General features: G+C 38.8%; 1 protein-coding gene across 1 annotated transcript in view; it reads left to right on the forward strand.

Moving 5' to 3' along the window:
* The window catches only part of PLEKHA8 (pleckstrin homology domain containing A8), a 63,772-nt gene extending 46,336 nt beyond the window's left edge, over window positions 1-17,436 (forward strand). Inside the window, exons 13-14 of the mRNA XM_010376658.2 lie at window positions 6,905-6,966; window positions 11,413-17,436. Of these exons, the coding sequence (XP_010374960.1) occupies window positions 6,905-6,966; window positions 11,413-11,610 (260 nt within the window). The 3' untranslated portion in view covers window positions 11,611-17,436. The remainder of the gene's footprint in view (window positions 1-6,904; window positions 6,967-11,412) is intronic.
* Window positions 17,437-18,518: the final 1,082 nt, after the last annotated feature.

Raw genomic sequence — 18,518 nt, forward strand, 5'->3', positions numbered from 1 at the left:
CTAGTAGCTCTGTTTTTAAAAATACATGCCCAAGTGCTGTAATCCCAGCGCTTTGAGAGGCCAAGGTAGGCAGATCACTTGAGCTCACGAGTTTGAGACCAGCCTGGGGAACATGGCAAAGCCCCATCTCCTCAAAACATACAAAAATTAGCCATGTGTGGTGGCACAAGCCTGTAGTTCTAGCTACTTGGGGGCCTGAGGTGGGAGGATCACTTGTGTCAGGGACGTTGAAGCTGCAGTGAGCCATGTTTGCACCATTGCACTCCAGCCTGGGTGACAAACCAAGATTCTGTCTCAAAAAAGAAAATTATAAATAATTCAGGCATTTAACAAATATCTACCACTTGACCTACTAGAAAAAATAGTTCAATACAGTTAAGTACCCACATGTCACCCCTTAATCCTGTGACTCCCATCGTTTTCCAGAGATCATCATCCTGAATTTGCTGTTGTTCATTATGTAATACATGTTTTTATACTTTTACTGTATATTTATGTGTCCATAAGCAGCATCTAGTATTGTACTACATGTTTTAAACTTGTATATGTGGTATCATATTGTATACATTCTTCCTTCTTCACTCAGTGTTTTCAGATTTTAGCCACTGTTGATGCTTGTAGTCCTGGCTCATTCCTTTTCCTTGCTGTTTAGCATTTCATTGTATGAACAGACCATGGTTTAGAAAAACTAATATACTGTTAATGGACACAGTTGATTACAGATTTTCACCGTTAAAAACAATTATACAATGTACATGTTCCTTTCACACATGTTCTCTATCACATGGAAAATTATGTCCAGAGAGCACACCAGAAAAAGGAGGAGGCTTCTCATAGCTAAGAGGGACTGGCCCAGGGGCTTTGGCTGTCTACAGACTGGTAATTCATGGGGCCTTACTGCTTGAGAAGCTGTGCTGCCAGAACAGTGGTTCTCAAACTCTAGCCTGTATTAACCTCACCTGGAAGGCTCCTTGAAACACAGATTGCTCTGTAGGTCTGACGTGAGGCTGAGACTTTGCATTTCTAACAAGTTCCCAGGTGATGCTGAGGCTGCTGGTTTGGAGACTACACTGGGAACTGCTGCTATAGTACATAATACAATTGGAATGGCTGAACCACATGACTGGATATTGCCAAATTGCTCTCCAAAGTCTATAATTACCAGCAGAGTAGTGAGAGTTCCCAATACTCCACATTCTTTTTAGCACTTGTCATTGTCAGCCTTTTAAATTTGTGCCTGATGGCTGTAAAATGATAGAATATTGCCAAAGTTTTTGTTCTTAGATAACAAGTAAGGTTGAGCAGCTTTTCCTGTCTTCATTGGCAATTTGATTTCCTTCTTGGTGAGTTGCCTGTTCATGTACTTTGACCACCTTTCTCTTAAGTTTCCTTTATTGACTCCTGGGAGTTCTTTTTATTTCCTGGATATTAATCTTTTTCAGTTATGGGCTAAAATGTCTAATCTTTTTCAGTTATGGGTTAAAATGTCTTCTGTCAGTCTGTGGCTTGCCTTTGCTCTTTATTTATGGTGTCTTTTGGTATACAGAAGTTTCAGTTTTTATGTAATCAAACATGTCATTCTTTCTTTATGGCTTGCATTTTTTATATCTTGTTTAAGAAATCCTTTTTCCCTTGAGGTCACAAAGATGTTCTCTGACATTTTCTTCTCAAAGTTTTGTAGGTTTGCTTTCATATTTATGTCTTTAATCTTCTTGAAATTTATTTTTGTGAATGGTGTAAGGTGGGGATATAATTTTATTATTTCCAATCAGAAAGCCAGTTGTCTTAGCAGCATTCATTGGATCACCTGTTCTTTTCCCCACTTGTGTGTAATACCAACTTTGAGAGAGAGAGAGAGAAAGAGAGATATCTGTTCTAGACTCCATATTCTGGTCCATTGTTCTTTTGCCCACCTATGCTTTAAAAAGACATGAGTTATTGGATGAAGGTTCTTACTATTCTGAGTTACTGGACCGTTCTCTCTAGAAGTCATAGGACCTTAGGGCAAGCACACTTCCCCAGTGCCTATCTCTTTCCCACCAGCCTCCTGCCAAACTTGACTACCTGCTTTCAAATCTCCTAGTTCCTAATTCTTGCCTCAGAAATGTCTAGTCAAGCACATTTGCAGAGCTATGATTGTCATTTCCTCAGCCTGGTGAGTAATTCCGCCCTTTTTGGCTTTGGTTATCTACTTTCCAGGTTTTCTCTTATGACTTAGATTGACATTTGTCTTCTCTACAAGCCCAAATAACTTTACCAATTATAGGTTTACAGTAGAAAAATACTTTCCTATACAAAGTTCCTGGACAGAATGGTTGTCCATCAACAGTAATGGAAGGGTTGTTCTCTCAGTTACTATAAAAGCTTTAGGCATAATCTCTAAATACCTGATAGCAAGTTTCTGAGTTACTAATAGTAAATGAATGAGAACTGTGCTGTTTCCATAACCAGAATAAGGTGCTAATTCTTTCAGAAAACCGATTGGAAAAGGCGTATTTTTCATTTTTATTACAGAGTAAACACTAGTTTTTTGACAGAATGTTGTGATGCAACAAGAGTGTCCCCAGGTCTCATTGCTTTTAACTGTGTGACCTTGGGCAAGTCACTACCTTTCTGGGTCTTCCATGTCTTCATTTCTAAAAGGAAAAGAATTAGGCAAGGTGATTGTCAAGGCTTCCTACTCAGAAATTTTGACTCAGTCTTTGGGGAACTGACACATCTCAAAGAACTGGGAGAAGGGTATCATTTATGTCTTTCAGAGGCCAAAAATACTCCCAGATTATAGAAGACGCATGATTATAATGAATGGGTATTACAGTGAAGATTAATGTATTTCATTATCTAATCTTCTCTAGGTAACCAAAATAGGTCAGGCTTAGACTTCATCTTATTTTAATGCAGCCAGTCTCACATGGCAGGGATATTTGCAGCCTAGAAGTCAGCTAAGGACTTTGGGAAGTCGTCTTTTTTTTTTTTTTTTAATGACTTTTATTTCATTTGTTGGTTTTAAATTGCAGCAGTGATCTCAGTCAAGACCCAGCCCAAATTCTTTTGACACACCTTCTCCCATTAGATCATCTGGCCCACATTTTGCCAGGTGGAACTCTCCTCTGGCAAGGTATAAGCATAACAAGGAACAGCTGCTTTGTCTACTAGGGCCAAGTGGGAAGACAGATGTGCTGCTGTACAAACACTCTCCCATCCTTAAGCCAGGCTCCCCATGCTGTTTGGACTCACAGCACCTTTGTCTTCCTTGTCTTTTTGTTGTCTTTTAGAAGAGGGCATGGAAAAGAGTTTCTAGGCTTTTTTGAATAGTTAACTTGAATGGCAATGTATAGGAAAAGTATAAGGTCTCTGAGGTTGGCATAACACCGAATGCAGAGTTTTGGTTTTTTTTTTTGTTTTGTTTTGTTTTGTTTTTTTGAGACAGAGTCTCTCTCTGTTGCCCTGGCTGCTGGACTGCAGTGGCACGACCTCGGCACACTGCAACCTCCACCTCCCGGGTTCAAGCAGTTCTCTGCCTCAGTCTCCCGAATAGCTGGGATTACAGTTACCCACCACCACACCTGGCTAATTTTTGTATTTTTAGTAGAGACGGGGCTTCACCATCTTGTCCAGGCTGGTCTTGAACTCCTGACCTTGTGATCCACCTGCCTCAGCCTCCCAAAGTGCTGGGATTATAGGCGTGAGCCACCACGCCTGGCCCAGAGCTCTTTTAAACAAGCAATCTGTCCAGCCAGGTGGGCCTTGGAGCTGGAGGGTCAGGCACCAGTACAGCTGTTATTTGCTACAGACTGTAAAGAAGTGTGAATTTCAACTTGTTACTTCCCTACCACAATTCTGAATCAGAATGATCATGACTTTGCTAACAGAAGAAGGTAATATTCTCTGTACATGGGGAAAAAACTAAGAGAATATTTTTCCAGAATGCCCACTGTGGTTATCTCTGGGAGAAAGGATTATAGGTTTCTTTAGCTCTCTCCTTTTAAAATATTTTCCTTATTTTCAACAACGGACATCAATCGTGAAACCCCAAAAAAGCAATAAATGTTATATTTTTCAAAACTTCCACTATACCTCAGGTGGAAGATCATAATTTTTGACATGATGGATAAAGGTCCTCACAATTTGGCCCAACCCAGTTTGCAAGCCCTGGTGTTCTTCAGATCCAGTGAATTTTGCTCACCATCGCCCAGCATGCCATGACTTCTCACAACGCAGTGATGCTTGCTCTGTCTGCAGCACCATCTACCACTCTGCTCTCTACCCTACCCAGCCTTCAGGATTCCTTCTGAGAATTTTTTGTGTCCACACGCCTCCCCCCCAACCCAGGCTGGGTTAGTTCTCCATTCTTACTGTTCCTGTAGCACTGCATACAGATATGTACTCTAGCAGTGACTGACTTATACAATAAAGATTGTTACACGACTGGCTCTTCTGTAAACCATCAACTTCTTGAGGACAGGGAATTGACTGAATTTAAATCACCTAAAGATACTACTGTGTGGTAGACTTGCCCTGAATTCTTGTTGAATAGAGCAGGTGTTCATGGTAGATATCCACCAGCAGATTTTAATGGTATTTCTTTATTTCTAATGACATTTGATGCCCTGCCTGGAATACCAACACAAGAAAGAAAGCATTCGCAGTATCTTACCTTGGTAACTTATCTCAGGATGATTTCCATGGACCTGTACACCCTCTTGCCAGCCCAGATGGCTGCTCAAATGGTTGAAAATGTGGTTGTCTTGCTGGTTTTTATGAGAGGCTGTACCTAGTATTCTCTGCCCATCGGTACTATACACTTTGTGAATCAGCAACCCCTTTCTTCACATTTCTCAGGATATCCTCTCTAAGGTCTTGTATGCCATCTGAAATTTCCTTGATGCCATATGTCTTCTTACAGAGAATCACCTACGTTTTGTTTGGTTTACACTGAAGACATATATCTTTGACCATGCCCTAGTTTACTCAGACTGTTCTCCTAAGAAAAAAGTTAAATTTAATTTTGGGCTCTCCTGTAGGCTCTAAGAGTCTTCTTCATACTTGAATGTATTAATTATCACTTATTGCTTCTACTTTAGCATTAACACACTGGATAATGGCATTCCAACATATCCTAAGCTTTAGAGAGCCAAAGGAATCTGTTGTTATATTTTACATGTACAGTCTTTTATATAAAATATATTGCAATATGTATTGAGTATGTATTTTATATAACATAATTACATTTTGTGCAGATTTGAATATGTAAAATTGAAATGGTAGGATATACTAAAAGTATTAATAAAGCCTCACTCCAATTTTTAAAGTAAAGTTGACTAGAATGACAATTTCAAAGCTGGAAGGCTTGAGTCGATTGTAAACTGTGTTGAATCTGCAGCCACATGGCAGTGCCATTTTGGCCAGTAAAATGCAAATAAATACCTGACTTCCCTTGGCAATGTCCTGTGAACCGCATTGCCTTTCACTGCATAGGAACTCGTACTTGTGGTTTTAGTGTCTGTTTATCTGTTATTTTAACATCTTCTCTTGTTAGAATTGAAAATATTTTTGTAGCCTTAGAATGTCACACTAAGCATTCATGAAATGGTGGTAGTACTTGTGCTGAAACTAGCACATGAAAATAAATATGCTTGGAATAGAATTTAGATACGGAGAAACATGAAGGTCAAATAGTCCCCATGGTACACTGTGCTGTTAATTTAGAAATGAGTGCTCTGTTGCTACTGGAGATGATGCTTAGGAAATAAAGTGGAACATTGAAATAAAAATGCACCATGGTGATGTAGATCTGTGCTTCCTGAGAATGCATTTAATCCTGTGGAGAAATCAGTTTTGAATTTTGCATATATTGAATTATTCAAATTTCAGGAACGCATCCTTTGCATAAAATGCATCCATCTGGTTCTTGGGATTTTTTTCATAATTAAAATTATGATATGCCAGTTTCAAAATCTCCTTTTAAAATACATTGGGACAAAAATTATAGATTAAAGTATGAAACATGAATGACTTTTATTAATATAGTTCTCACCAATTACTTTACTTTAGCTTAATAACTTTAAGCCTTTCTTTCCATAAATATTTTTGAAGGTTTCTAGCTCTAATACTGTATATCCAGGGTCATAGGGTCATTTAGGACAAACATTTGGTATCCCAGAATAGAATGTTAAAATTGGAAAGAACCTTAGAGATCATTTTACAAAGGAGGAAACAGATGGTTAGAGAGGGCAGCTAAGGGACTGGCTCAGGGTCACAAAATATTTCAAAGTATTTCTAATTGTATTGTCTCAATTTTTCAATATCCTTTCCTCCCTCTTTGTTTCTTCATATGTATTGACCTTTTTCCACCACGATAATAAGCTGAAGTTCAGATATATTGATGGACCCAGAGTAAGAGTGGAAGTATCTGCGTTTTTGAGATTTTTTCCTGCTTTAGATTTTTGGGGTCCAAAATCTTGTAATTAGATTTTTTTCATAATTTCCAAATACCAATAGTATTGTGCTACTATGCATTATACAAATATGGCCAAGCATGGCGCACACCTGTAGTCCCAGTGCTTTGGGAGGGCAAGGTGGGAGGATCGCCTTAGCCCAGGAGTTCCAGAACAGCCTGGGCAACATTGCGAGACCTCGTCTCTATAAAAAATTAAAAATCAGTTAGCTGGGCATGGTCATCCACACCTGTAGTCCTAGCCACTCGAGGAGCTGAGGCAGGAGGATCACTTGAGCACAGGAGTTCAAGGCTGCAACTATTATCACACCAGTGCACTCTAGCCTAGGTGACAAAGCAAGACCCTGTCTCTTTAAAAACAAACAAGCAAACAAAAAAGTACATTATACAAATAGCACATCAAATTCTGATGAGAGTGTTCCTCATGGAGTTTTTCTTCTTTTCAAGATAACGCATATGGTAAAACATTGCGGCAACACCATGGCTGGGTAGTTCGAGGGGTTTTTGCGGTAAGTGATCCTTCTTATCTCCTATTATTAACTGTATTGGGTGTGCCAGTGGCTAGGGCTAGAAATCTCTTCTTATCCAGCTATTTATCTAGTTACGATTGTCAGAAACAAGGTAGTGTGTGTGTGTGTGTGTGCGTGTGTGTGTATGTGTGTGTATGGTGTTTTTGTTTGCTTTGTTTTTGAGGATAAGAACAAAATGTTATTTATTTCATTTACATTTATAGGTCTTTGGGGTGCGGAAATGTCAGCAGTAAAAAGTATCTAGAATAGCAAAGACTGTTAAAGAAATAGGAATAAAAGAGTTGATGCTTTACCCTAGCCAGTTCTAATTAGCCAGTTCCAATAACCTTGTGAAGATTTGCCTCATAAGTGGTTGCCTTTCTGATGAGGTAGTAAAAAGCTTAAGTATCCTAGCAGAAGTAGATAGGAAGCAGTGACCCTAAATACTTATCATTGAAGGGAAATGATGCATTCAGGTGATGTAGTCAACCTAATAGCTCCCTCTGCTGCTCATTGTATTCATTCCTTTTAATTTTTAGGTCTTAGTTGATTTTTTTTCCCTAATTGAATTTTGTCTTTGAATATTAACTGTATTGGGTGTGCCAGTGGCTAGGGCTAGAAATCTCTTCTTAGCCAGTTATTTTTATCGTGAAGGTGTTTTGTATTCATGTGTTTTGGTTCTGATTACCCACCACCCTCTTCTTCCCAGCATGTTTAACTAGGAAAAACACAAACCTGAGACTCTTAGTCTCCTGGGGAGGTCACTTATCCAGCTTTATAAAATAGCAGGAGTAGATGGCTCTTTTATGTCAGCAGTACACTCTGTGATTCTTCTCATCTGGGAGAAGGTCAGTCTTAGTCAAATCTGGTCATGAAAATGCAGTCTCATGCAGTTGTATGTCAGGAAACCTCATAGAATGTACTCACATTCTTTGGAAGGTTGGGGAATAAGGTAGCCTTGTAGATGTTATCTTTTACGGATGTAAAGGATGCATCATTTGCCTAAAGAAAGAACTGTTTGGGTCATGCTTTATTAGGGAGAACAGTAAAGTGGGAAGAATGTACAGTACAAGAAATCAGATTCTAGTGAAAATGAAATATTTTTTGAAAGCATGGAGATTAAAGCTCCATATCCCATTCACTGTTCACTGGGATAGGTGCTGGACCAAATGAAGCTACAGACTGCTCACCCTTACCTTCAATACACCTTGAATAATCATAATTGCTACCATGTAGCTATTGGCACTTGTTATGTACCAGGCACTCTAACAGGTACTTTCATATTCTTTATCTTCATTAATTCTCAGGATTAACTCCCACTATTTTATACTTTCAGAACAATTAATTCCAGTCCCCAAGTGCCAGAGTGAGGCTATGTCAGGGCCTAGGTCTAAACTCAGATCTGTTATCTCCAAGGTGCTAGTGCTAACCTCCATTAGAGCTCTCTGCAGTGAAGACAGTCACTGAGAGGCCTCTACTGAGTTCTTAGGCAGTGGATGCTCACTGTGTACATTGATCTCCCTGAGTGAATATTGTGATTGCTAGCTTGTGCCTGACACCTGAGTTGCCCTAAAACAAGTGTGGGGGGAAGGGTTCAGTATAGAAGGCAAAATTTAATCCTGAAATATTGAAGATCCCAGAGATATTGTCAATAAGAATGCAGCTATAGTAGAAAACTTATCAGCATAAATCTTTTTTTCCTTTACCCTATACTTTAATGGATGCAAAGCATAAGTCTTTAAGAGAACTTTATAACTTTATTATGCTAATTTAGACTCATAAAAAATTTTAGAAATCATGGTAGAAAGGGAAGAAATTAAAACTGTCCATATTTTCCTTTTTTAACATTTTTGTGTTTTACCGTCTTAGCTTCTTAATTTACATATTCTTTTAAATATTGACTTATTTTATATACTTTAATATAGATGTTTATATATACATGCATATAGTATATGTGTATAATTATCTTTATTTTGTATACTTACTCTTTATGTGTATATACATTTTTTCTACCTTTAGCTTATATAATTTTATATCCCCCCAACTGAATAGAATCTATCATTATCATTTTTAAATGCCATGAAAGAGTCTTTGAAAAAAACACTATTTTTAGTGACTGTATAATATTTTCCTAGTATGGAGATATCATAATTTATTTGCTCAGTCCTCTGTGTGAGAGACTTAAGCTGCTTCTAAGTTTAGAATAAAACAGGTTAGAAATAAAACAGCATCTGTTTATATGCATTTTTGAAAAAAGTTCTTATTTCCTCAAAATAAATTCCTAGAAGTAGAACTGCTGTGTCGAATACTAAGAACTACAACCACAGTTTACAGTTTTGAGCACTTAACATGCACTAGATGTAGTTTTAAGTGCTTGACATACATAAATTTCTAAGTCTTATAACCCTGAGATATATTCCATTATTTTCCCTGCTTGTAGACAGAGAAACCTGAGACACAAAGTGATGAGGTGATATACCCAAGGTTGCAGAGTAAAAACATCTTGAAGGCTTTAAATATTATTGCCAATAAAGGTGCTGGTTTTTAAGAAAATAGATTATGTGATGCATTTGGCAACAGCCTTATCAGTAGAGGAGTCTGTAGCTAGATTGGCCCTTTCACCCTCTCTATTACCTGCCAAGTCATGCCTACTTCGGAAGGTTTATAAGTTTCCTAACATGGTAACTTGCAAAGCCAAATTCATGTTAACTAATCTCAGTTGCTGCGGGAAACATTGTTTACATCCAAGGAATTTGACTTATCAGCCAAATAGTGACTTTTTAATCTTTCAGCGGTTATACTCTACTGAGCTGATAGCCATTTCAGGCAAGGTGGCTGCCTCCATCTTGGTCACTAACTACCCTTCATTTGACCTTTTTGGTTTCCTCTTCAATCAGACTAGACAGTTGAACTCTATTACTGGTTCTCCCCTTTTTTTTCTAGAGTGCTGATGGCTGAGTGTAGAATTCTAGGTTAATAAACATTTTCCCTCCAAATTTTGAAGACATTCTTCTATAGTCCTCCAGCTTCCACTATTACATTGTAAAATCCTATTCTGTTATATATAATCTCTTCCTTGTCCCTTTCGAGATGTTTTAGGTTGTTTACTTTATCCCCACATTCTGAAATTTCATGATGCTCCCTTTTGGTCTTTATCACTCATTATGCTGAGCACTTGGTTAGGTCTTTAAATCTGGAGACTCCTATCCTCCAGTTCTGGGAGATTTTCTTTTGTTATGTTTTTGGATAACTGCCTTCTCTTCATTTTCAGTTTTCCTACTCCCTTGTACTTTTACCATTATCTAAGTATTTATCATGTGCCAGGCAGTGGGCTAAATACTTCCTACAGATCCCATTAATCCTTAAAATAAGGAAAGTGGTATTAGTCTTCTTCTGTAAATAAGGAAACTGAGATTCTAGGAAGTTAAGCACTTTGCATAAATTCCTCAAACTAATATGTGAAAGATCTGAGATTCAAGTCCAGGTCTGCTTCATATAAGTCTGTGCTTTTTAGCCACTGCATGACAATGCCAGTCACTCTCTTACTGCAAAAATGGGGAGGGCTGATTCTCAAAGACTTTCAAAGTATAAGGAAGATCAGGAAAGCAACTGTGGAATGATAATTCAAGATTCTCCAAAAAGCCTCTGCTGAGATCTAGTGAACACCAGAAAACAGATTTTAGCAAGCTTAGGGAATATTGGCCCGCAAAGGAAAAGAAGGATAAGATGCCTAGGAAATCTGTTAGGGAAGTGGGATAGTATGGTGGTCTGATTGAAAAACACAGAGATGATCCAAGTGCAGATCCTAGCCCTGGCACTCATTAGCTGTATGACGTTTATATATAAAATAGAGATATAAACTGTATGGGGTTCTTATAAAGATGAACTAGAATAAACTATGTTAAAGCATCAGCACACAAGCAAACAACAAATGTTAGCTCCCTTCCTTTCTAGAAAGCATTCAAGAGCACAAAGGAAATATTGTTCATATGGGGGAAAAATAGATGATATGCAAAGAAATATATAGAGATGAGATACAAATAAGAGAATGAGATGCCCTGGAAGACGGGCCATGTGGGAATAAAGACCATCATGGCAATATGCATATAGATTCTGAAGATTTGAGGGGAATAGTCTGGATCACACTGTGGATCAGAAGGGTGCTTTTCTCAGACTCTCTCAGCATTTCCCTGATGTGATAGCATTATTTATCCTTAAGGTGGCCCAAGTACACACTTGTTTCTTCTAGCCTTAAAGTTATTTGAATTGGTCCTTGAAACATAATTTTAGAGAAGCCACAAATTAGAAGGGTAGTCATATTTCTTCACTCTTGCTCTTCTCAGCTGTTTGTATGTGTGAAAGTATGTGTGTGCATGTGCACATGCATAAAAATAAGTGTGTGAGAGACAGACTTGATGCAGATTCTCATGGGTTATTCTTTTGCAGTTAGCTTTAAGGGCAGCTCCATCCTATGAAGATTTTGTGGCCGCGTTAACTATAAAGGAAGGTGACCACCAGAAAGAAGCTTTCAGTATTGGAATGCAGAGGGACCTCAGCCTTTACCTCCCTGCCATGGAGAAGCAGCTGGCCATACTGGACACTTTATACGAGGTCCATGGGCTGGAATCCGATGAGGTGGTATGATGGCTGCTGGGCAGCACCTCCTAACTTCAGGGATTAAAGTGCTAAAGTGTTTTGTTGCCCTACTTAATTTCCAGCAACAGCCTCAACCCTCTCCAACCCCTTCACTTTGGGGGATGGACAGGAGGAGGCAAAACCCAGTGCTTTTATAATTTTTAAAATGCATATGTGTTTTGTTTAAAGATCAAGGTGCTATATATTTCAGTTCAGCAGGCCTACTGGAAACCAAATGATAAGCTGCTGTAGACTTGAACAGCAAGTTATAAGAGCAGATTTGACAAACAAATTTGCTGTTGTGTATTGTATTGTTTTTATATTTTAGTTCTAATGGGCCACCCAAACCCAAGCTGAAAATCAGCAAATCCCATATTGAGTACCATAATTCATAGTCAGTGTTTCAGCCAACTTAGACTAGACATTTGGAGGTAGTATAAGCTGCTTTGTTGAAGCTGTGTAGAGTTTGCTGTTCCTAGATGTTCTTCAGTGGACCCTCTTCATTGCAACTCTGTCAGTGATAAGGGCCTGTGTAGTAAGGATGTTCAGGGCATTCACGTGACAATGCAATTGTGGGAGGCGAAGAAGATGTGGACAGGAGTCCCATCCTTGCTGACAGGCATGAGACCGTTGCTCTGAGATTAATGGTGTGCCCTAACCCCAAGTTGGAGGGGAGAATATGAGAGAGGCGGGACAGGTCATTTGAGATGACACCTCCCAACTGCCTACCATTTACCAGCATGTTCCCCATGCATTATCTCAATTGGACATCACAAGGAATGACACTCAAAGGGATTATTACCCCACTTCAAAAGCAAGGTTTAGAAGTTGAGGGATCTGTTCACAGTCACATAGTTTCTAAGCAGAGGAGCCAGGTCATTTCCAAGTGTGACCTGGACTGCCTCTGCACCATAGTCATATGGAGTGCTTGTTCAAACAGCAGATTCCCAGGCCTTATTTTGACCTAAAGTACCAGAGTCTAGGTAGTGGGACATAGGAATCTGCATTTCGATAAACTTCACATGCACACAGTATTGAAAAGCAACTAGATTAAATTCTAGTTTACAAAATTACCAGTTTTCTTCAAGAACTAAATGATATGTCCTTTTTTTTCAAAAAGGAATAGGCCGCCATTTAAATAAAATAGCTAAATGGAGAGTGAGAAGTGGAGCAAGTTTACTCAGCAGCATTCTTAATTGAGCCAGCATTGATACCCAGCCAGTAGGCCTTTGCATTGCATTCAGGGGCCATGGCTGTGAACCTGCTTACCAATTAATCTCGGTTTAATCAGCAAAAATGCAGAGCAGGCAAATTGTAGCTGTTTATCAATCTCAGAAGCTTTGGGACAGTGTCAGAGTTTAAAGATGAGACTTAAGAAAACAGTTTCTTAAACTTCTTAAAACTTAAGAAACATTATTTCATAAAACAATGTTGAGTGGGCATTCTTCTGCACAGTGTGATGCTCCAACCCTGGCCCTAGTCTCAGTAGATCATGCTTCCTTGAGTGTGCATTGGAAAGAAGCCATGGGTACCTTCCCCATTAGAGGCTACTTCCTTCTAGTAACAGGAAGGGAAGTTCCAGCATAAGTAGTTATCCAGGGTCAAAGGTCCTTTGAGGGGCTTGGTTGAGTTGAGCATCATCTCTAGATGATGCTGTTCCTGCTGCAGATCTCTAGGATGGAGGGAATTCTCTCTTTAGTCAGAGAAGTTTATGTAGGGAGGTACTGGTTTTGCCTTTGTGTGTTTTTAAACAAATGAACATTTATTTAGCTCAGATTAATTAGGTATTTTGCACACATAAAGACTTCTGGAAAATACTTAAACTTCAAAAATCAGTATCACATGTTTTAAGGCTAGGGCGAAAGGGGGGGGTATTAAAATGATATTGATTATTTTGTATTTTGCCAAGGTGTGTGTGTGTGTTATTTCCCTCCCGCTCTCATGAGCAGTGAGTATAGATCTCCTCTGATTAGTACGACTATGATGGCAGAACTTGGGGATAGTCCCTGCCCTTGACATAGCCCCCTAAAATGGAAAAAGAAAAGCAGCCAGTTTTTGCTTATAGTTGGAATGAAGATGTTTTAGCCATTGTATCATTTAGAGGGGATGATACCAGGTGGTTGGTAGAATTGTGCAGCGTGATCATTCTAAACAGCTGCTGGTGCTCCCTGCCACCTCAGGTGAACTCTGTGGTCTCTTGGAGAGGTAGCACTCTGAAAATACCTCAGGTTTGCCACCCCAGCTCTGAATACACACAAAAGGAAAGCTGCTCAGCGTGGCCATTTTGCATTTGTATAGGTAGTGCCTAGATGTACACAACTCAATTTGCTGGGAACGAGGGGCTTAATATTATCTGAGATCATTGAGAAACCAGATCAGACAGAATAGCTTGAATAAGTTACATTTTCCAATTACCCTTTTTCCACATCTGTAGAAAGAGGGTAATATTTTTTAATAGGTATTTTCCCTACTGGACCATATTAAGTTTGCCTAAGATGTATAAAAGTTTAAGATGTATAAAAGTTTGCTTAAGGAACTGAGGATCCTTAAATAAAAATATTAGAAATTGAACCTAATACTAAACAGTAAATTCAGCTTAACCTAAATCTGGGCATAGTCAGAGGTTCCTCCTACATCTACAGTATTTGCTCTCTGTTGTAGTTAAAGTCATAATTTGTGCTGATGTGTAGTCACTTTGCAAGAAAGGGGCAATGAGAAAAGATATTTAAAGCTTTCTCTCCATTGCCCTCCAAGACTTCCGGGACACCTAAGTTTACTTTCACCATTGCTGTGAGAGGAGGTGAGAAAACTCTAGTATTTTGTTGGCAGAGTAATCACCTTGTTGTCATTGCTCAAAGTATTTTTAGGATTATTTTTCTAGCATAACCTTTAGAGATAACTGGAAGAAAAAGGAAATTGGTCTGCTAGGTATTATAGACACAAATAAGTAACATTAGGCTAACCCCTTATGAGACATTTCCACACAATTTCATTGTGCCTGTACTTCTCCCTATGGTAAAAGCCAGTGTTTACACTTTGTAGGTATCAGAGTGTACTTGTTGAATTAAACAAAATATTTTCAATGATGGCAAGTCTCTTGACTTTTGAAAACAAGCCAGATTCCTTATAGCTAATGCTGGTGAAAAGTGTTAAATTGGAGAGATCCCTTTTGGGAGTGAAACCAACTTGTAACTATGAGGAGAAGATGATCGTCTCATTGGCTCTTGATGTAGCTCTGAAGGGAGTTCCAGAAGAGGAGCTCTCACAGAATGTTGGGCCTATGGGCCCAAGACATTGACTTTGAAGGGTAGTTCTCATTAGGATGTATAAGTAGTGGCTTGAGGCACCTTCTTATCATTATTTGCATGTCATTCTGATTATTAAACTTCCCCCAATGTCATATTCCATGATGAGGGATTTCTGAACTCCATAGTCCAGCCTTGTTGCTTTTCTCTCTTCTTTGCTACTGAAAATTGCCAGCAGTACTGCCATCAGCATGCCAAATCTGCCCCCACTTATGTTTGTTCTGCCCCATTTCTCAGGAGCAGCTTCTAGCACATATGTAGAGCATCTGGCACCAACTTAGCCCAGGACTGGGTGCCCGATCAGTGGGGATTCTGTTTCCCCACCTCCAGACTGCAAGAGCTTCTTAAGAAGGAGCCCATATTCCCATTTGTAGCTGGAAAGCCAGTGAATGACATGACATGGGGCACCTAGGAAAGATGATTATTAGAGGAGTGCAGCTGGAAAATTTGCACTCTTCTCCTTTTGGTTATTACTTTCCATGTATATTAACAAAAAGTTGATGCTTTTAACTTTATATTTTCAGAAAAGTGTTTTTAATTAAAAATATGTGATAGGGACCAAATAAGTAAAGTACATTTTTCTCCACTAAATTTGAAGTGAGGGAAAGAGGAGCTGAAGTAAGAGTTTTTTTTTTTTTTTTAAGGAAACTTAATCTGATTGTGAAAATCATACATATGGAGAAATATCAGATAAGGCGGTAGAGTCAGAGGGTCATGAGCAATAGACGATGATGTGAGGCATTTGGGGAACTTTCTGGAAGAAAATTAAGTTTTTTCCTAGCAAACTACCATGTCCTATGAGAACTTGGTTATATAATGGTACATTTCTGAATCACTGATTAAAACCAGTTGCTTCTGATTTTAGTCACAGGTTTTACAACTGTTCAGCTCTCCCTCATGTTTCATTTCTTTTTTTAAGATAATCAACCTTTTTTAAATTTTAAAATTTTTAGATGTAGAATTTATAAGTAAAATATATTTTCAGCCATTGTTCTGTTAGCTGAGCTAATGTGTTTGGTCTTTGAGGGCCTGACTTCAGATACTCGTGATCTTGTAAGGTTTCCACACAAACTTCATTATGTATGGTAAATTTGTATTCCTATGAATTGTATATAGAATGCTTTCGTTAGAAGTACATTCTACTTCTGTACGTCCCTTTGTAATCTGCAGTTGCTTACTCAGGGGTTTCATAGTCATTTCATAAAAAACAATTCACTAGCTGTCTAATGGTATTTTAAGACTGTTTATCTGTATTACAAGGTCATTAGGAGTTCTTTCAACAATTCCATAAATATACTGTTTACTAGACCTTCCCTGTAAATGTTCCCAATTCCCATCCTGTCTCAAGACAGTCAATAGTCCTGTGTACAGTGACCATTTGCATGATTTCTCATTGCACTGCTGCATTCAGGCACTCCAGGGCATGATTAAACAGTCATTAACAGTGCCTCTCTGGTACAGTTGATGCATGCATTGATCTTTCTCCTCTGCTGTTTTTATATAGCCTTTAATTAAAAGGAAAAAAATACCACTACTCTGCAATGCAAAAGTCTTCAAAATTCTTTGTTTCCCGTATTAATCACTTCTGTTCCAGAGTGAACAAATGTTTTCAGCTAAGCTATGTGAGAATGTAAGAATAACATCCTGCTTGTTCTAAATATTTCATATATTTAAAGTGTGGTCAGTATTTCCTCCCTGTACCTTACAAACAGAAACCACCCTGGAATGGTTGATACCCCTTACAAAGTCGATCTTACCCACACAGACTCCTGTGTATACATGTCTGTTTATAGGTGTATATGGAGTCAGTGTTGATAGGAAGGATGCTCTAGAAGTACTTCTGTTGTTTCCTAGAAGGCTATGAGCCAGTTCCACGGCATGTTTAATGTATAATTCCCATGTATCATGAGAATTTCACTAGAATGTCATTAAACAGCCCAACTACCTCATGTGAAATTGGCTGTGGACAATCTGTCAGATGAGAAATGTGGTCAGATAAATTTAATCTGGTTAATAGACTTAACAAATTGATGTCTACATAAAGAAGAAACATGATAGACCAGATGCCAAAGGCTAAAATGTACATAGATTTCCTTGGATTAATTTTTTAAGTCACTGTTTAATTCCATGCGTAGTATTCTTATGAATGTTTGTGGTTTCATAGATTTATGCACTTTGAATATCTGTCATGTGCAGTATTAACGTTACCTGTTCTTGTCTCTCAGCATTTTGAATGAGCATTATAATCAGAGTAGAAAGCAAGTTAAACTATAAAAGTGTCAAGTGGCTTGTTAACTTCTTAATTTAATGGACCTTTACTTAGAATATAATATGTTGGAGCCTCTTGGGACCAACCGATGAGCGACAGTTTCATGTTTAGATTTGTATTGTTTCTCTGTCCAAGTCCTTATTCTGTATCTGGCAGGGAGGGGGGAAAGGGGAGGGTTTTACTTTTTTTGCAAAAATGTTTGAAAATATCTGTCAGATTTTATATTCGTTAGTTATAATAAACTTATTTTTAAAGTATTAAGTTCTTAAAGATTTTTGTGTGGTTTTCTGCCTAATTGAATATGTCAATAAGAAGTCTCATTTATGCAACACACATGACTTGCTGGGCATCAACCTAAGCCCTTTACAAATATAAGCACATTTCATCCTCCTAATAACTCCATAGGGCAGGTACTGTTGTTATCCTCAGGTTACAGCTGGGAAAACTGAGGCATATATTGGGGAAGCCCCTTGCCTAAGATCCCACAGCTAGGAGGAATAAGCCAGGCTACAAACCCAGGCAACCAAACTCTTAACATGATTTTTTGTTTTTTTGTTTTTTTTTTTTTTGAGACAGTCTTGCTCTGTTGCCCAGGCTGGAGTGCAATGGCACAATCTCAGCTCACTGCAATCGCCACTTCCTGGGTTCAAGGGATTCTCATGCCTCAGCCTCCTGAGTAGCTGGGATTACAGGCGTGCGCTACCATGTCTGAGTTGTAATTTTAGTAGAGATGGGGTTTCACCATGTTGCCCAGGCTGGTCTCGAACTTCTGGCCTCAAGTGATCCACCCACCTCGGCTTCTCAAAGTGTGGGGATTACAACTTGAGCCACTGTGCCCAGCCCCAAGCTCCAAAATTTTTATGAAACTGTTTAAAACCTAAACAAAAGATGATTTTGAAGCATCAGAGAGCCTCTGGAATGGCCTTGCCCTGGGTGTTTTAAGCATTCAAGAAAGACTTGCTCCTTTCAGAGGTAGCTATGTTCTTTGGCTTGGTTTAATTCTGTTTTCAGAGACACTAGATGCAGAGCAATTAGTAGATTAATTTGCTAAGCATAATGTTTCAGTGGCTGTGTGCTTAATTAGATGATATCAGTAGCAGACACTTTTTTGCCTAAATCACTTGATGCCAAAGTAGTGTTTAACCTGTCAGGTTTCGCCTCTCATACACTTGTTTGTGCATATTAGGATACCTACAGATATGTATGACTGGCACTGGAGAGCTGTCCCGTCCACCCGCTTCTCAGGGAATCTTCCCACTATTGCCCACTTGAGCCCTCTCCAGCTGCCTCTTTAAACACAACAGCAGAGTCCATTAGAATTGAGAGTGGGAGGGATTGAAAGA

Source organism: Rhinopithecus roxellana, chromosome 18 (assembly GCF_007565055.1).
Source record: "Rhinopithecus roxellana isolate Shanxi Qingling chromosome 18, ASM756505v1, whole genome shotgun sequence".
NCBI lineage: Eukaryota > Metazoa > Chordata > Mammalia > Primates > Cercopithecidae > Rhinopithecus > Rhinopithecus roxellana.